Below are 17,776 nucleotides of genomic sequence, written 5' to 3'. Positions count from 1 at the left end.
AAAATCAAATTGGTTCTGAGGGTCAGAGTTCAGAATCAAGTGTTAGCAAGTGCCCCTAGGGAGCGCATATGCTCGGCTGTGTGGTCAGTGGGTTCCTTGCAGTCTGAGACAGGTTGTCAGGGTTTAGATATGGAGTATTCCACAAAAGGCTCCTGTGTTGAAGGGGTGGTTCCTATCTTGTGGATGCAATCACTGAGAGATGATTGAATCATGCCAACACCAATGTCATCAATGGGATAATCCATTAATAAGTTCACACTGAAGGGGCTGTCAGGAGGGGAAGTCAGGTCTTTAGTGGTGTGTTTAGGGGGTTGTTATTCCTGGCCTGGTCTTGTCTGCCTCTTTTTCTGCTTTCTGACCATGAGATGAGCATCCTTCCCATGTGATCTTTGCTGTAGCACACCTACAAAATGGGGCCAATGAATTTTGACCATGAATTGAAACTTCAGGAAGTGAATCAAAGCAAACATTTCCTCCACTAAACTATCTTTCAGGTGTTGATGACAGCAATTGAAAGTATAACTAACACATATGCTATAAGACATTTCTGTAACACTGGCCATCGACTAGAGGGTCATCAAGAAGGTCCCTGGGAAGGTGAGGAGTGACTGTCTAGGGTGGTTGAATTGGCTGGAAGGTACCAGTGTGAAAATATATTTACATCTCGGTTTGGGAGGTAGCTTGGGTTCATAACACAACCAGTTCATCCTAAAGGAGAACTTAAAATTATTTTCGTGATTTGGGGCCTTTGTAAGAAGTAATGACTTTATTGTAAAAATCTGTGCTATTTGCAGGGCTGAGAGAAAGAGTTTAAAGGGGAAGGGACTAGCCTGTGCCCACCCCTCCTCTTCACACCCTACTTCATCTTGTAGAAGGGTCTTGAGCTCACAGATGTGAACACTTTCAGCTCACCCACCTAAGCTTTCTCTGAGTCCCTTTGTCCCTCACAGCCAAACTTTGGCTATCTGTAGGACACAGAGTCAAATCTTCACGAGGTGAAGTCCATCCAGGACAAAGCAGACAGATAAGAGGCGGAAGAGGCCTGGTCTTTGGACAGGAATTTCCTGCATCCTTGGTACCTGGATATGGTTTTGGAAAGAAGACAATGAGATCAGAGGAGAGGCCTGCAGGAGACTCTTCAAGCACTCAGCGTATGCCAAGGCTCAAACCTGGATCCTAGGATGTTGAGGAGAAGTCAGCGTCTCAGGAAAAGTGTAACCTGGGCCAATGTGGCACAGCAATGGACCTCCGAGGCCCAATTCTAAAGTGTCATGAAATGCTGGACTCAGAAGCTGCAGCTGGAAGACTCAATCCTGAGTTCATGGGATGAGAGGCCGGGCCTCTCTCTGCTGCATGTTGACTTTGAGGCAGATACCCCCGGAAGTCCCCAGAGGCTACAATTCTGAAAAGAAAATTATGATCTCATTTATTTCTCTTGGATCCATGAGGCCCATATCCATCTTAGAGAAATCTCATGGCCCCAAATGCCACTTTCCTTGCTCCCTTACAGGACCTGTGGGCAACTTATACAGAGAAAGTGAGTCTGTTGAGGATCCAAGAGACTGGATGGTCTGAAGGGTGAAGATAATGAACGTGTGAGGGTGTCTGGGTCTTCCTTAGAGAGCTCACCTGTGAAGTGAGTTGATGATGCCAGTTCTGAAGTAAGCTACGAGCCCACTGCCCATAGGGCACTAATTCTCTTGACTAGGAGAACTCCTTAGGAGTGATAGAGGGTAGCTGAGCCTGAGAGGTAGGAAGAATTCCATGCATCAGCTAGGGCTACTTAAGATCCTATCAGAAATCCCCCTTACAAACAAAGGGAAAGAAACCAGAGAGCCTGAGATTCCTTTGCCAGGTTCTGCACCCTCCCTTGATGACTCCGCCAAATGCCTGTCCAAGGCTAGGGGAGTACAGGTGACTCGAACCTTGGCATCTTTGATTTTCAGCTTCTGGTTTTCCGCTTAGCAGCCATTTATCACCTGGGAGCTTGCAGACCCCACAGACTCTGGGAACTACAGAGCCCACCCAGGCCTGCAGTCTCAGGGCCCGTGTTTAACTAGCCTAAGTGACCTAGGCACATGTCAGTTCCAGAAGCCTGCATTGGCGGGATGGCTTTCATGTGGACTAATTAAACCTCTCAGTAACGGTGGACCTCAGGACTAGGCTGGGCTTCATGGCTTTCACACAGCAGGGCTCACCCACACCCTCCACATGCCTTTTGTCATTTGCCCAATTCTCTCCTTCTAAGGGAGTATTCCCAGACAGATATCTGGTCACTTTGTGTGTCAGAGCTGGGCAGCCTTCGGTTTCTTGATTTTCCAGAAGGGCAGGAGATTTCTCTGGATAATGTCTGCATCAGCAACATGTTATTATCTGGGAATTTGTTAGAAACGTACATTTCCAGGCCCCATCCCCAGTCTCAGGAATCAGAAACTCTATGGGTGGGACCCATCACATTGTATAGCAAGTTCCCAGGGGTTTCAGATATAGTTTCCAGTGTGTGGACATACAAGGCCTTGTGCTTGATGGGTTCAGCACAGCATCATCTAGGAACTTATAAGACCCAGGAGTTGGGACCAGCAGAGTCATACGTACAATACGTACAGGTTCAAGGAGCCCTACTCCATTCAAGAGGCATCCTACAAATCCATGAAAGCCAGCCAGATGGTGGTTTTCCTGGACAATGTGGGTGGAACTCATAGATGGAAATAGGGTAGAGCAGCCAAATTCCAGTGTGGAGTAGAGTTCTGGGTAGCAAGAGAGGTCACCTGCTGTACTTGGAAAATGATCACAAATTGTTCGGGTTAGCTGGTCAGGTCAGGCTGTGAGTCTGGAAAAGCTGGGGTCCTGAATTAAGGTTCCTGATAAAGTAGATAGTTGTACAGATCTTTTTCCTTCAAAGGCAGAGGGCACCTTGAAGTCCTTGAAGGAGAAGGGAAGATAAAGTCGGTGCCTGGCTGTTCTCTAGAACACTCTGTTGGGGACAGATAAGGACAGTCATATTTACTTAAGTTCTTAAAAAAAAAACCCTCTCTGTGGGTATGTTCATGTGTGGGTGCATGCAGAGGTTAGAGGTCTTGGGTGTCATTCTTCAGAAGCCATCTACTTTGTTTTTGTGACAGGTCCTCTCATTGTTCATTGTCCCGGAGCCCCTTGAGCAGGCTAGGTTGGCTAGCCAGCAAGTCCACTTCCCCAGTGCTTGCTGCAGTTCAAGTGAACACTATCATGTCTGACTTTTAAATGTGGGTTCTGGGGATCGAGTGGTCCTGTCCTTTATGTTTGCCAAGCAAGCCCAGACAGAGCTGTCTCCCTAGCAGTCGTTATTCTTTAAGTAAAAATTCTTTCTGTAGAATCTGCAGTTCTTGAAAGGTGGGCCAGCTAGGTGGTGACCCCAGTTGCTCATTCTGACGTGGTCTTCTCGTTTAGTGGAGCAGCTGAGAAAATTATGACTGCCAATGAAGAGTTTACTTCTAAATAAGTAGGAAAATGCCCAAAAGGTAGCATGAAAATGGTTAAACTTTCGTTAAGGATTGATCCTGAAGGGTATTTTCAGTTAAGTCAAGCTTTTGAGTTTGTGTTGTTTGTTTAGTTTTGCAATTAATGCTGTCTCAAGGCATTATCTTTTCATTCCTGGTACAAAGTCGACTGACTGACTGAGTCCTGCAGGAGGTGGGCATCAATGCCTCAGCATCCTCTACCGTTGTACCCTGTCCAACGGAGCAGGTGAACCAGTGTGGTCAGACCTGTTCTGGTCAAAGCTGCCACCTTACACTGCTGACTGATCTAGTAGCATCGAAAGACACCCCCAAGTACCCCCATCCCCCACTACCTTCTGTGTACTCCTCCCTGACTTTAAGAAAAAGCACTTGCCCAGATCTTTGTCTTTAGGCTTCTTTTCTGCTTGGTGGAGTTGCTCCCCAAGAGCTCTCCTATATGACCTGTGAATATCAGGACTGTCTTAATTCTGTGAGTGGGATTTTCCCCAGCAGGGTTGGGTGATCCTTACGGGCCTGCAGGTGGCGCTATCACGTTGTGGTTTCCACCACTTCTTCAAGTTTCATGCCTTTGTACATGATGGCTGCTCAGGAAAATCCCTAGTAGTGAGCATCATATAGCTGCACTGGTGCCTTCCCACAATGGACACCTGCACCATGAGCCTGTGCCTTCTCACAATGGACACCTGCACCATGAGCCCGTGCCTTCCCTTACAATGGACACAGGTATGCAAAGTGAATTGCAAGTGTGGCCTTTTGGGCCAAAAGGTTGAGCCTGAAATTGCAAAATCTGAGCTATGAGGGCTTAAAACAGGCACTTTGGAGCTTAAGTTTCATTTTAATCAAGAAAATCTATTTCTAAGATGTGTAGACCTGTAATCCCAGCACTCAGGAGGCAAGGGGCAAGCAGATCTCTGTAAGTTCAAAGCCAGCCTGTTTGACATAGTGAGTTCCAAGGACAACCAGGACTATGTAAAAATATCCTGTCTCAAAAGAAAAAACAAAAAAACAAAAAACAGTTATGTCTGAGCCAGGTATGGGAGTTAGCATTTACAATGCCAGCACAAGAAAGACTGGGGCAGGAGAAACAGTTTGGGCTCAAGTCCAGTCTAGATTACCTGGTGAGTTCCAGAATAGCCTTTGACGTTCAGTAAGAAAAATTAACATGATCTCAAAATAATTAAGGATTGAGGTGTAGATCAGTATGTCCAAACAAATGGGGAAGAAGGGAGGGGAGGGAGAGAGAGGAGAGGAAAAAATGAATCTGGATTCAGGACAAAAACCACTCCCCCTGGAGTTGAAGCAGTGGCTGTTCTTTCAGAGTACCTAGTTTGAGTCCCCAAACCCACAGTGGCTCACAACCATTTGTAACTTCAGTTCCAGGGGATCTGATCTGTCTTTTGACCTCTGAGGGCAATGTATGTGGTGAACAGTCATATATGTAGGCAAAAACACTGATACACATTGAAAAGAAAAGGAAACAAACCTCTTCCCGAGCAGGAGAACTCTACTCCCCACCCCCTTGTCTCCTCTCCCCACCCCTCCTCCCCAGGAGTGCTTTTGTGTTTCAGCAGGGCTAAGTATAACTTAGGGGAAGATGCAAAGCCAGTGGAAACAAGACAGGACCAGAGGTAAGACCCGAGGCCCCTCAGGGACAGGGATGTGAAATGAGCCCAAGCCACCCTGGCGATAAACAGTGGACTCGGAGCATTGGAGAGAGAACAAACCCCGCCAGGTGTTCATCATAGCTTCTATTTAATGTCAGTCTGATAGCAAACATTTATAAACTTTTTATATGACAAAACAAAATACATGCAAAGTTACAAATATAGAAAACGTGAAGTACATGCAGATTCAAAGACCAGCTAGGGGTCTGCTTTGGAATCCTACGGAACTGAGTGCACGCTGAAAGCCCAAGGGTCACACGGTAAGCATTTAGTACTGGATGGAACGGCCAGGGCGTCCCATACTTCAGATGTTTTAAAAAGAAGACATAAGCTTGAAGTTATGTTTTATATATTCTATACAGAAAATCCACAGTGCAAGCTGAAGCTATCGCAGTTTATGTCTGCTGGGGTAAAAAGCAACTTCAGGAACAAATTTTGCCTGATTTAAACAATGCTAGCAGAATTTCTTTCCCACTTTGGAATGGAGCCTACTTCTCTTATCTGCAGCCTAAGAGAATGTTTAGATTGTCTCTCTGTTATCCAGTTCAAATAGAAGTACAGAAACATAGGGCAGAAGCTAATTCTAGCTTTTGATAATTGTGAGACAGAAATGAAGAAACTCAAGTTTCTAGCCTTTGTACCTTAACCATCCCTCCCGTCACAGGAGGACCAAGCTTTTTACAGGGCTGGCTCTCCTCAGAGTCAAGATCTCCTAGTTCAATCCAAGCAAGGCTAAAGATCATTCTAGTGCCCTGGGAATGAACAAAGGTTTGCTTTCAACGTCAGTAGGACAATTTGATTTTTTTTTTCCTGTTGCCTTCAATCAGCTATCGTTTGTTAGTAAAGAAAGAATTCCACGTGTGGATGCTCTAGCTATCCCAGGTGGGAGGCTGTTTTCCAGGGCGCCATCCCCAAACAGTGGCTTCTTTGGTTGTAGAACCCTTTGCCTATGCTAAGTTACATGTGTCACTGTCACCTTGTACTCTGGGTACAAGTCAGGGGATACACCAGTATTTATTCACTAGACCAAAACAAAGCCCCAACTAGCCAGCAGTTATTTGGTGTTATATTCTTATTGGCCCGGTGTTAGCACTGGCTGATGACAGACTCCATCAAAGGGACCTGAAGCAAAGAGCAACTGGTCTACTGTACATTTCCCAGGGCCCATCAGTGCCAGGGGTATTAGCCTATGGGGGACACAGAGAAGCAAGAATGAGAACCACCTCAATTGAAAGAGCTACAGGTGGATAACCCCTCCCCCAGCCTAGACCACGAGAATGCGAAGGAACAAGCAGGAAGGCCTCCCTCATCCCACGATCAGGAAGATGAGGAAGGAGATGAGGAGGATGACAGGAGGGGAGGAGAAAAGCACGGTGCTGCTGGATCTTCTCCCGTCGTAATAGGCCTGGGACTCCTTCTGGTACTGGGTGACGCACATCTGCTCCACCACGCGCTCCATCATCTTCACATCGGTCTCGGTGAAGTTCTCCCCCTTGGTGGTGGTGGTGACCGTGTGCTGCTTGATGGTGATATTGACGCAGTCGTGCACGAAGTTGTTCTGGTTGCTGTACTGATCCACTGGCCTGTAGTACACTTGGTTAGGGTAGCGGTACATGTTTTCACGGTAGTAGCGGTCCTCCCAGTCGTTGCCAAAATGGATCATGGGCCTGCTCATGGCGCTCCCCAGCATGTAGCCACCAAGGCCCCCCACTACTGCCCCAGCTGCCGCAGCCCCTGCCACATGCTTGAGGTTGGTTTTTGGTTTGCTGGGCTTGTTCCACTGATTATGGGTACCCCCTCCTTGGCCCCATCCACCGCCATGGGGCTGACCCCAACTACCACCATGAGGTTGTCCCCAGCTGCCCCCATGGGGTTGTCCCCAGCCACCACCGTGGGGCTGCCCCCAGGTGCCACCCTGAGGTGGGTAACGGTTGCCTCCAGGGCTTCCCTGCCCGGGATACCGGCTTCCACCGGTGTTCCACCCTCCAGGCTTTGGCCGCTTTTTGCAGAGGCCGACATCAGTCCACATAGTCACAAAGAGGGCCAGCAGCCAGTAGCCAAGGTTCGCCATGATGACTGATCTGCAAAATGAGGAACAAGGTATCAGTGCCCAGTATTTAGGCTGAAGGTCCTTGACATCTATCTACAAAGCAAATGTATGAAAGTCATGGCGTCAACCCTCCCCCCCGCCCCCCCCCCCCCCCCGTAGCTTTTCCTTCAGGAAAAAAGTAAATCAAAAACACACAGCTCATCCCATCCTCTGAGGACAGATTTGACAAGAGTTACCCCAACTGGTAAACCACGTCTGGTCTAGGTGATATTGCATGGTTGTTACGCCATGGCTTTGAGCTTTAACAATGTAGTGGAATTTGGAAATGGGCATGATCTTGTGGGGAGCCTGGCAGCTGTACTATAAGGCTGCTATAATGGCCCCAGGGTCCTGTGGGGTGTGAGCCTCTACACAGAGGAGAACCTTTATCCACGGATGTAGGCTTCATTCCCCAGAATGCAGAAAGTCACCTGCAGGGGTAGCTGTGAGTACACTGGTCCTGAGTAACCGTAACACCACAAGGGCCTGAGTCATGGTCTAGTCAGGAGGGCTCCTGAGTGGCTACAGCAGGAGCAAGGACTTGAAGAAAGCTGACTCAGTGTTTGAGCCCTGGAGACAAGCAGTAGGTCTCCAGAGCCAGGCATGAGGAAGTGCACGTTGGTGCCCCAGCACTTGGGAAGTAGAGGCTGAAACAGGACGGCTGTGAGTTCTAATACATCTGGGCTTTACAGCTCATGCCCCAGAATCCAAACCAAACCAAGAGCCTCTGTTTCGTTGCCATATTTTATGGGTAAGGGCAGTGCCTGGCACAGAGGAGGACACAACACAGCTGTCAAGTGACGGAATTAACATCCCCTAAGCACAAAGCCAAGAATCTCCTTGAGGGAATTTTCAACCTAAGTTTATCAGAGACAGGAAACATCTAGAGTTTTGGCAGGCTCACTTGAGAATTCCTCACTCTCTCCATAGACAAGAGAGCCGGGCGGGCTGGGCTGCTGAGATACATCTAGCTGCATTCACAAGAAGTGCGGCAGTCTCACACACGTGGTGAGTTTGAGTTCAGCATGAATGCTTTTTTTGAGGGGTCAGGGAGATAGGGTTTTACTTTGAAGCTTGGGTTTGCTTTGAACTCATGGCAATCCTCCTGACTCAGCCTCTTTAATACTCAGATCATAGATATGTACCAGCTAGTATTAGTATTTGGGTGGTTTTTTCCTTTTGATTTTCTGTACAGAAGGGGTAGTACAGTTTAGAAAACAGCAAACACACCAAACAGCCTCGCCCACAAGTTCCGACCCTCCGATGAGTGTGTGCCTTCATCAAATATAACATTTCAGATCAGTGACCTCACTCACCCTGAGACGAGATCCCTGGGCAGAGGCTAAGGACAACAGTGACGATTGAGCAGTATTACCACACCCTAGGTCAAAACATACACACCAAAATGCCAGTAGGCCATAAAACCTAAAAGGTGACACACAGCCACACTCTGGTGTGTCCTGCTTCTGGCACCGACAATGCCTTCACATTGGAAAAATTAGAAAATTACTTTTCTAGGAGGAGGGGCCCTTGGTCTTGTGGAAATTATATGCCCCAGTACAGGGGAATGCCAGGGCCAGGAAGTGGGAGTGGGTGGGTTGGGGAGCAGGGCAGGGGGGAAGGCATAGGGAACTTTCAGGATAACATTTGAAATGTAAATGAAGAAAATATCTAATAAAAATTGTTTTTTTTAAATGAAACATATTTATGTAAATATAAACATAAATTCCACATATGAAAAAATTACTTTTCAATTAAATTGTATGATATATATGAGAAAAACTAATAAGGAAATTGCTAGTGGTCTGTTCCTATTTCTATTTATCACTGAAATGGCAAGTGCTCTCAGAAGAAAATCAAGATTCATTTAGAAAACACAAACCAGATTGAAGGACTGAGACCAGACCAGCTGGGATTTCTGGAAGTTTCTCCCAGTGAGGGTCAGGGGGCTAGGCCCCTGCCACAGCTCCAGTCCTGAGCCTCATAGCTCTGTTCCCTGGCCCTGTTTTCTCATGGCCCAGCTCCTGGCCTCCATGTCACTGTCCCCTCATTTTCTGCCTCAGTCTATCCCGGACTTCGTGGTAAAGCCATATAATTCCAGCACAGGAGGACTGTAAGTTCAGAGTTCAGTATAAGTGTTGGGGAAGAACTCAGTGATAGAGTTAGCTTGTGAGAGGCCCTGGGTTCAATCCCCAGAACCCCAATCAATCATCAATCAATCAATCTCTCAGTCTAAAGAATATTTATGTAAATCACTTTTCCACTCACACTGAGCCAACCTTAGCTGTAAGTTCTTGAGTTTCTCTTTATCTCAGCATACACGAAACTAGTAGCAAATCGTTTCAGTTCAATCTTTACAGTGGATCTTAAGCCCGTTGGGTTTTCATGGTCTCAACACTGCTCTCTATCTTGGTTGGTGCCTCCATCACTGCTCATGTGAATCCTCCCACGGCTGTCCATCTGTCCTCCCTGCCTGTCCCTGAGTCTGTCCAGCTCCTCCTATCTTGTGGTTTCTTTTTAACATGCAGTCCACACTGTACTGCTTCCCCAAGAGGCATTCTTCTATATCCAGGTTAAAACACAAAGTCCTGGCCTCACTGCCTGAATGTCACAGGATTTGGCTTCACTCCCTCCTCTCCCCAGCCTGCTTAAACCTGTTAGAGACAAAGAATACTCTCAGCATTAAAGAAACAAATGAACAGAGTGAGAGCAGAAAAAAACGGGCAATGCCAGAACTGGGAGCTGCAGCAAGGCTCAGCAGCCAGAACTTCCCTTCTGTTTTACCCTAATGCAGGTGGCGATTGTGTCTTTGCCTCATTGGCTAGGATCCTACCTCACAATCTTTCAGATGGGCTAGTTTTAAAAGAATCAGCACAAAGGAAGTGAAGGGAAAGGAGAAAGGGTGGGCTGCCTTAGGCATCAGGTCCTGGGCAGGAAGGCATTGTTTGCAGGGAGCTGGGGCTTTGTGTAAACAAAGGTTTTACCAGGTAGTGGAGATTAAAAGGTCCGGATAAGTGTTACAAGGTGGGGGTTTATGGAATCTAGGGTCTACCTTTTATAGGAAATAAGCATTCCTCATAAACTCCACAAGTGGGTCTCACCCATCTCTGGGCCTTTGCTGCTTCCTTGGCCTCGGTAGCCCCTCCTCCCCCAGCAACTCACATGGCTCTCAGTGGTTGGGAGAGGGGCGTGCCCCCTAGCATAGCGTCCCTCTCCTGTCTTCCTTCCCTGCTTCATTTCTTTCCAGAGCAAGAAACATGCTTGATGTCGGCAACACTGCAGACTTATTATCCTAGTTTCTCCTCCATGGGGCAGGCTCCTCCAGGGCAGAGTCTTGGGTCTGTTTACAGCACAGGGTCTGATCAACAAACGCTTACAGTAGATGTTTAAGGGATGACAATGGAAGTATGTTTACTGAAGCATAGCTAAGGAGCAACTAGGAATCTGCATCTGCAATGGATGGGGAAGGAGAATGTGTTTAAAAATTTACAGAACACTCTTCTACGATGGCCAGCTAATTCTACTGTTTTACTGAATTAAACAAACGCTTATTTCATATGCCATCCACTGTGGTGGGGCTCAGGCTGGCTGAAGGTGCAGCATTATCTGAAAAAGACAGGGTAGGGGGCGGAGAAGGCTGCTGGGAAGCATATGCTTCTCTAAGCCAGAACGGTTCCCAGCTAGGGGTGTGGCTCAGAGGAAGAGCGTTTGCCTGGACATGCCCTAGTATCCGCCTATTGCAGTACGAAGGAAAGAAAGTTACAGTGGTGTGATCTAGAGAGTCAGGAGTGGGAAATGACACCACACAGGAATAAGGACACAGGAGAGGAACTGACAGAGAAGGTGATGGGGACAGACAGCAACTAGAGTGGGGTGGGCGGGGCTAGAGGGACACTGGCAGATCTGAGGACACCTGAACCTGGAGTTGTTGGGTGTACAGTGGAAAGGCAAGGAGGGGTCAGGTAACAGGGCCATCTGTGCACAGTGAGCAGACCTCCAGGACAGATTCACTGCCATTCTTGGTCTAACATCACAACATCCCTGTTAGTCTCAAGACTATCTGTTTTACAAAGAAAACAAGAAGCTATATCATTGCTACCCACCCCTCCCATCTGGATGCTGGTTCTATGGCTGGCCTTATGAGAAGACTGAGAAGGGTCTGGCCTGGGTCTGACTTAAGAGTTTGTTTTTCAGAAGGAACATTTGTGAAGCAGGGACTTTGTGTACACGTGTTCAAGTCTAGGCTTGTATGTGTATGCAGAACAGGGCCTGAATCTTATACTGCTGCAGGGAGGGAGCTGCCAAGGAAGCAGAGCCATGTGATTCAGTGGGCAGCCTCTGGGGGGGACACAGTGCCTGCTGTAAGTGGCGAGAGACTGAAAGAATCTATCTGGGATAGGCTTCCAGACTAGGCAGTTACATGGACAGACCATGCAAAGAGCATCCCATCTGGAGGAGGTGGTTAGGGGATCTGGTTTTGGCTACACTGATGTCAAACAACATGTGGGAGAAGAACTTTAAGCATCTGGGATAGGGAACAGCCACCAACTGGATACATCAGCCCGGGAGCTGTCCCCATACATACAACAGGACAACAGAGCCATGTTTGCCAGTACTGAGATGGATATTAGCTAATGTTAGAAAATTATAAAATATATCAAGATAGGGTCATTTCAAAATCAGCTGGGAATAAGAAAAAAAAACACCATGTAATCATTTAATGCCTATACAAAATCAGTTCTAAAGAGGGACTCAACCCTTACACAAGGCCTAAGGGGGCTTAAATACTAAATTCAAAGTCCTTGTTCTAAAAATAGGGTCACCTAAGTGCCTAGTTCCTGGGCTGTGGATGTAGCTAGTGGCACAGCAGTTGCCTGAGTTCCAGCCCTAGTACTGCAAACAATTGTTGGTTCATTAGGTTGTTGGGAATAAAGATTAGATTTCTGAGGTCATGGCTGTGTTGTGATCTCATCTAAGATATTTTAGTAAGTACTTAATAAAGGTCGCTATCTATATTTTCACTAAGAACACTCCTAGAACAGTAGCAATACTAATTCCCTTAGCTTGATAAATATCACAATAAAACCAGGACACATAATGAATGGCCTTTGAATACATTCTTTTTAAGAGCAGAAGCAGATTAAAAACAAAAAACTTCTACCGCTCATAGACTCAAGGTGTTGCCAAAGCCATGTTTAAAGATGAAGAAATCAAAGGTGCAGGAGCTACAGAGAATGAGGTCACACTGATATCATTTTCAATTAACAGTATCACAACAGAAGATAAGGGTGGCTGGCGCACACCTTTAATCCCAGTACATGGGAGGCAGAGGCAGTGGATTTCTAAGCTGAGGCCAGCCTGGTCTACAAATCAAGTCCCAGGACAGCCAAGGCTTGTTGGGAGCCGCCCCCACATTCGCCGTTACAAGATGGCGCTGACATCCTGTGTTCTAAGTGGTAAACAAATAATCTGCGCATGTGCCAAGGGTATCTTATGACTACTTGTGCTCTGCCTTCCCCGTGACGTCAACTCGGCCGATGGGCTGCAGCCAATCAGGGAGTGACACGTCCGAGGCGAAGGAGAATGCTGCTTAAGAGGGACGGGGTTTCGTTTTCTCTCTCTCTTGCTTCTTGCTCTCTTGCTTCTCTCTCTTGCTTCTTGCTCCTCTTGCTTCCTGCACCCTGGCTCCTGAAGATGTAAGAAATAAAGCTTTGCCGCAGAAGATTCTGGTCTGTGGTGTTCTTCCTGGCCGGTCGTGAGAACGCGTCTAATAACAATTGGTGCCGAATTCCGGGACGAGAAAAAACTCGGGACTGGCGCAAGGAAGATCCCTCATTCCAGAACCAGAACTGCGGGTCGCGGTAATAAAGGTTCCCGTAAAGCAGACTGTTAAGAAGGATTCAACTGTATGAATTCAGAACTTTTCAGCTGGGGAACGAGAGTACCAGTGAGTACAGCTTTACGAGGTAAGTCTGATCTTGAACTTTCTAACGAAATTCAAGACAGTCTATCAGAAGTAAAGTGGAAAATGTTTGGCCTTGAATTTTTTCTGGTGTTAGGAGCCCTTTTGTTCCTTTTCACATGTTATCAAGTGGTTAAGATAGGGAGGATTCTAGATGAAATTCAGGACAAGCTATCAGAAGTAAAGTGGGGAGAGAGAGTAGGAACAAAGAGGAAATATGGTACACAAAATAAGTATACAGGCCTTTCCAAGGGTCTTGAACCCGAGGAAAAGTTAAGGTTAGGTAGGAATACCTGGAGAGAGATTAGAAGAAAAAGAGGAAAAAGGGAAAAGAAGAAAGATCAATTAGCGGAGGTCTCTAGGAAAAGGAGCCTGTGCTCATCGCTGGATGGGCTCGGGGAGCCAGCTCTTAGTAGCTCTGAAGCAGATGGAGAATTCTCCTCTGAGGAAACAGACTGGGAGGAAGAAGCAGCCCATTACCAGCCAGCTAATTGGTCAAGAAAAAAGCCAAAAGCGGCTGGCGAAGGCCAGTTTGCTGATTGGCCTCAGGGCAGTCGGCTTCAAGGTCCGCCCTATGCGGAGTCCCCGCCCTGCGTAGTGCGTCAGCAATGCGCAGAGAGGCAGTGCGCAGAGAGGCAGTGCGCAGACTCATTCATTCCCAGAGAGGAACAAAGGAAAATACAACAGGCATTTCCGGTCTTTGAAGGAGCCGAGGGTGGGCGTGTCCACGCTCCGGTAGAATACTTACAAATTAAGGAAATTGCCGAGTCGGTTCGTAAATACGGAACCAATGCTAATTTTACCTTGGTGCAGTTAGACAGGCTCGCTGGCATGGCACTAACTCCTGCTGACTGGCAAACGGTTGTAAAAGCCGCTCTCCCTAGTATGGGCAAATATATGGAATGGAGAGCGCTTTGGCACGAAGCTGCACAAGCGCAGGCCCGAGCAAACGCAGCTGCTTTGACTCCAGAGCAGAGAGATTGGACTTTTGACTTGTTAACGGGTCAGGGAGCTTATTCTGCTGATCAGACAAACTACCATTGGGGAGCTTATGCCCAGATTTCTTCCACGGCTATTAGGGCCTGGAAGGCGCTCTCTCGAGCAGGTGAAACCACTGGTCAGTTAACAAAGATAATCCAGGGACCTCAGGAATCCTTCTCAGATTTTGTGGCCAGAATGACAGAGGCAGCAGAGCGTATTTTTGGAGAGTCAGAGCAAGCTGCGCCTCTGATAGAACAGCTAATCTATGAGCAAGCCACAAAGGAGTGCCGAGCGGCCATAGCCCCAAGAAAGAACAAAGGCTTACAAGACTGGCTCAGGGTCTGTCGAGAGCTTGGGGGACCTCTCACCAATGCAGGCTTAGCGGCCGCCATCCTCCAATCTCAGAACCGCTCCATGAGCAGAAATGATCAGAGGACATGTTTTAATTGCGGAAAGCCTGGGCATTTTAAGAAAGATTGCAGAGCTCCAGATAAACAGGGAGGGACTCTCACTCTTTGCTCTAAGTGTGGCAAGGGTTATCATAGAGCTGACCAGTGTCGCTCTGTGAGGGATATAAAGGGCAGAGTCCTTCCCCCACCTGATAGTCAATCAACTGATGTGCCAAAAAACGGGTCATCGGGCCCTCGGTCCCAGGGCCCTCAAAGATATGGGAACCGGTTTGTCAGGACCCAGGAAGCAGTCAGAGAGGCGACCCAGGAAGACCCACAAGGGTGGACCTGCGTGCCGCCTCCGACTTCCTACTAATGCCTCAAATGAGTATTCAGCCGGTGCCGGTGGAGCCTATACCATCCTTGCCCCCGGGAACCATGGGCCTTATTCTCGGCCGAGGTTCACTCACCTTGCAGGGCTTAGTAGTCCACCCTGGAGTTATGGATTGTCAACATTCCCCTGAAATACAGGTCCTGTGCTCAAGCCCTAAAGGCGTTTTTTCTATTAGTAAAGGAGATAGGATAGCTCAGCTGCTGCTCCTCCCTGATAATACCAGGGAGAAATCTGCAGGACCTGAGATAAAGAAGATGGGCTCCTCAGGAAATGATTCTGCCTATTTGGTTGTATCTTTAAATGATAGACCTAAGCTCCGCCTTAAGATTAATGGAAAAGAGTTTGAAGGCATCCTTGATACCGGAGCAGATAAAAGTATAATTTCTACACATTGGTGGCCCAAAGCATGGCCCACCACAGAGTCATCTCATTCATTACAGGGCCTAGGATATCAATCATGTCCCACTATAAGCTCCATTGCCTTGACGTGGGAATCCTCTGAAGGGCAGCAAGGGAAATTCATACCTTATGTGCTCCCACTCCCGGTTAACCTCTGGGGAAGGGATATTATGCAGCATTTGGGCCTTATTTTGTCCAATGAAAATGCCCCATCGGGAGGGTATTCAGCTAAAGCAAAAAATATCATGGCAAAGATGGGTTATAAAGAAGGAAAAGGGTTAGGACATCAAGAACAGGGAAGGATAGAGCCCATCTCACCTAATGGAAACCAAGACAGACAGGGTCTGGGTTTTCCTTAGCGGCCATTGGGGCAGCACGACCCATACCATGGAAAACAGGGGACCCAGTGTGGGTTCCTCAATGGCACCTATCCTCTGAAAAACTAGAAGCTGTGATTCAACTGGTAGAGGAACAATTAAAATTAGGCCATATTGAACCCTCTACCTCACCTTGGAATACTCCAATTTTTGTAATTAAGAAAAAGTCAGGAAAGTGGAGACTGCTCCATGACCTCAGAGCCATTAATGAGCAAATGAACTTATTTGGCCCAGTACAGAGGGGTCTCCCTGTACTTTCCGCCTTACCACGTGGCTGGAATTTAATTATTATAGATATTAAAGATTGTTTCTTTTCTATACCTTTGTGTCCAAGGGATAGGCCCAGATTTGCCTTTACCATCCCCTCTATTAATCACATGGAACCTGATAAGAGGTATCAATGGAAGGTCTTACCACAGGGAATGTCCAATAGTCCTACTATGTGTCAACTTTATGTACAAGAAGCTCTTTTGCCAGTGAGGGAACAATTCCCCTCTTTAATTTTGCTCCTTTACATGGATGACATCCTCCTGTGCCATAAAGACCTTACCATGCTACAAAAGGCATATCCTTTTCTACTTAAAACTTTAAGTCAGTGGGGTTTACAGATAGCCACAGAAAAGGTCCAAATTTCTGATACAGGACAATTCTTGGGCTCTGTGGTGTCCCCAGATAAGATTGTGCCCCAAAAGGTAGAGATAAGAAGAGATCACCTCCATACCTTAAATGATTTTCAGAAGCTGTTGGGAGATATTAATTGGCTTAGACCTTTTTTAAAGATTCCTTCCGCTGAGTTAAGGCCTTTGTTTAGTATTTTAGAAGGAGATCCTCATATCTCCTCCCCTAGGACTCTTACTCTAGCTGCTAACCAGGCCTTACAAAAAGTGGAAAATGCCTTACAAAATGCACAATTACAACGTATTGAGGATTCGCAGCCTTTCAGTTTGTGTGTCTTTAAGACAGCACAATTGCCAACTGCAGTTTTGTGGCAGAATGGGCCATTGTTGTGGATCCATCCAAACGTATCCCCAGCTAAAATAATTGTAGTGGTTATTCCTGGTTGTCAACTTGACTATATTTGGAATGACTACAATCCGGAATTGGAAGGCTCACCAGTGACCCTTATCTGGAGGATTGGATATCCTTATCTGGATCTTGGTTTGAAGATCTTAAGCCATAGTGGCTATGGATTCCAGAAGATTGAATCTCCGAGTTTAAGGAACACACCTTTAATCTGGGCTACGCCTTTCATCTGGGATTAAAGGTGTGGTGGGACACACCTTTAATCTGGGCTACACCTTCTGCTGGAGACAATATAAGGACATTGGAAGAAGGGAGTCTAGCTCTTGCTCTTGCTCCTTTGCCTGCTTGCTGCGTGAGACTGAGTAACTGCTAGATCCTTGGACTTCCATTCACAGCTGCGACTGAACAATTGTTGGGAATTCGGCTGCCGACTGTAAGTCATCAATAAATTCCTTTACTATTTAGAGATTATCCATAAGTCTGTGACTCTAGAGAACCCTGACTAATACAGAAGTTGGTACCAGGAGTGGTTCTAGAGTAACAGAAGTACAAGGATGAATCTTTTAAAATACTGGAATTGGCTTGTTGATCCACCAGCACTTTCAAATATTGAAACCTCTCCAGATTCTCTCCCTCCTGGGAGCTCAGAGAATTTTGAAGACCCATGGTTGAAACTATATTCCGAACTTAAAGAAGCTAATGCCCTTGATTTTCTTAATGAATTAGGTGATTCAGTGCACAAAGCTTTCTACAAGATGGGGAAAAAATCGAAAAATGATTTTACTGGCTGGCTGCTCTTAGTATCTGTGGAAAAAATGATGAATGAAAGGAAGGAGTTGTGTGATAAAATCGAAAGGCTCCAGACACAAGTAAACGATCTAAAAGTTGCTAAGTGTGTCCTTGAGGAGAATCTTCTCTCTTGTAGCAATAGAGCTCAAGTTGCAGAAAATCAAACAGAAACTCTCATTGTAAGGTTGGCTGAACTACAGAGAAAATTCAAG

At 46.8% G+C, this 17,776-nt stretch overlaps 2 protein-coding genes across 4 annotated transcripts in view; both read right to left on the bottom strand.

Annotated features, from left to right (window-relative positions):
- The window catches only part of Prn (prion protein readthrough transcript), a 46,204-nt gene that overhangs the window by 12,470 nt on the left and 15,958 nt on the right, over positions 1-17,776 (bottom strand). The window lies entirely within an intron of this gene.
- Positions 5,226-17,776, bottom strand: part of Prnp (prion protein) — a 28,509-nt gene continuing 15,958 nt past the window's right edge. For both annotated transcript variants that reach the window (NM_001278256.1, NM_011170.3), the window contains one exon: positions 5,226-7,242. In NM_001278256.1, the coding sequence (NP_001265185.1) occupies positions 6,468-7,232 (765 nt within the window). In that variant the 5' untranslated portion in view covers positions 7,233-7,242 and the 3' untranslated portion in view covers positions 5,226-6,467. The remainder of the gene's footprint in view (positions 7,243-17,776) is intronic.

Source organism: Mus musculus, chromosome 2 (genome assembly GCF_000001635.26).
Source record: "Mus musculus strain C57BL/6J chromosome 2, GRCm38.p6 C57BL/6J".
In the NCBI taxonomy this organism is placed as follows: domain Eukaryota; kingdom Metazoa; phylum Chordata; class Mammalia; order Rodentia; family Muridae; genus Mus; species Mus musculus.
This window is presented reverse-complemented; position numbering and strand designations above follow the sequence as displayed.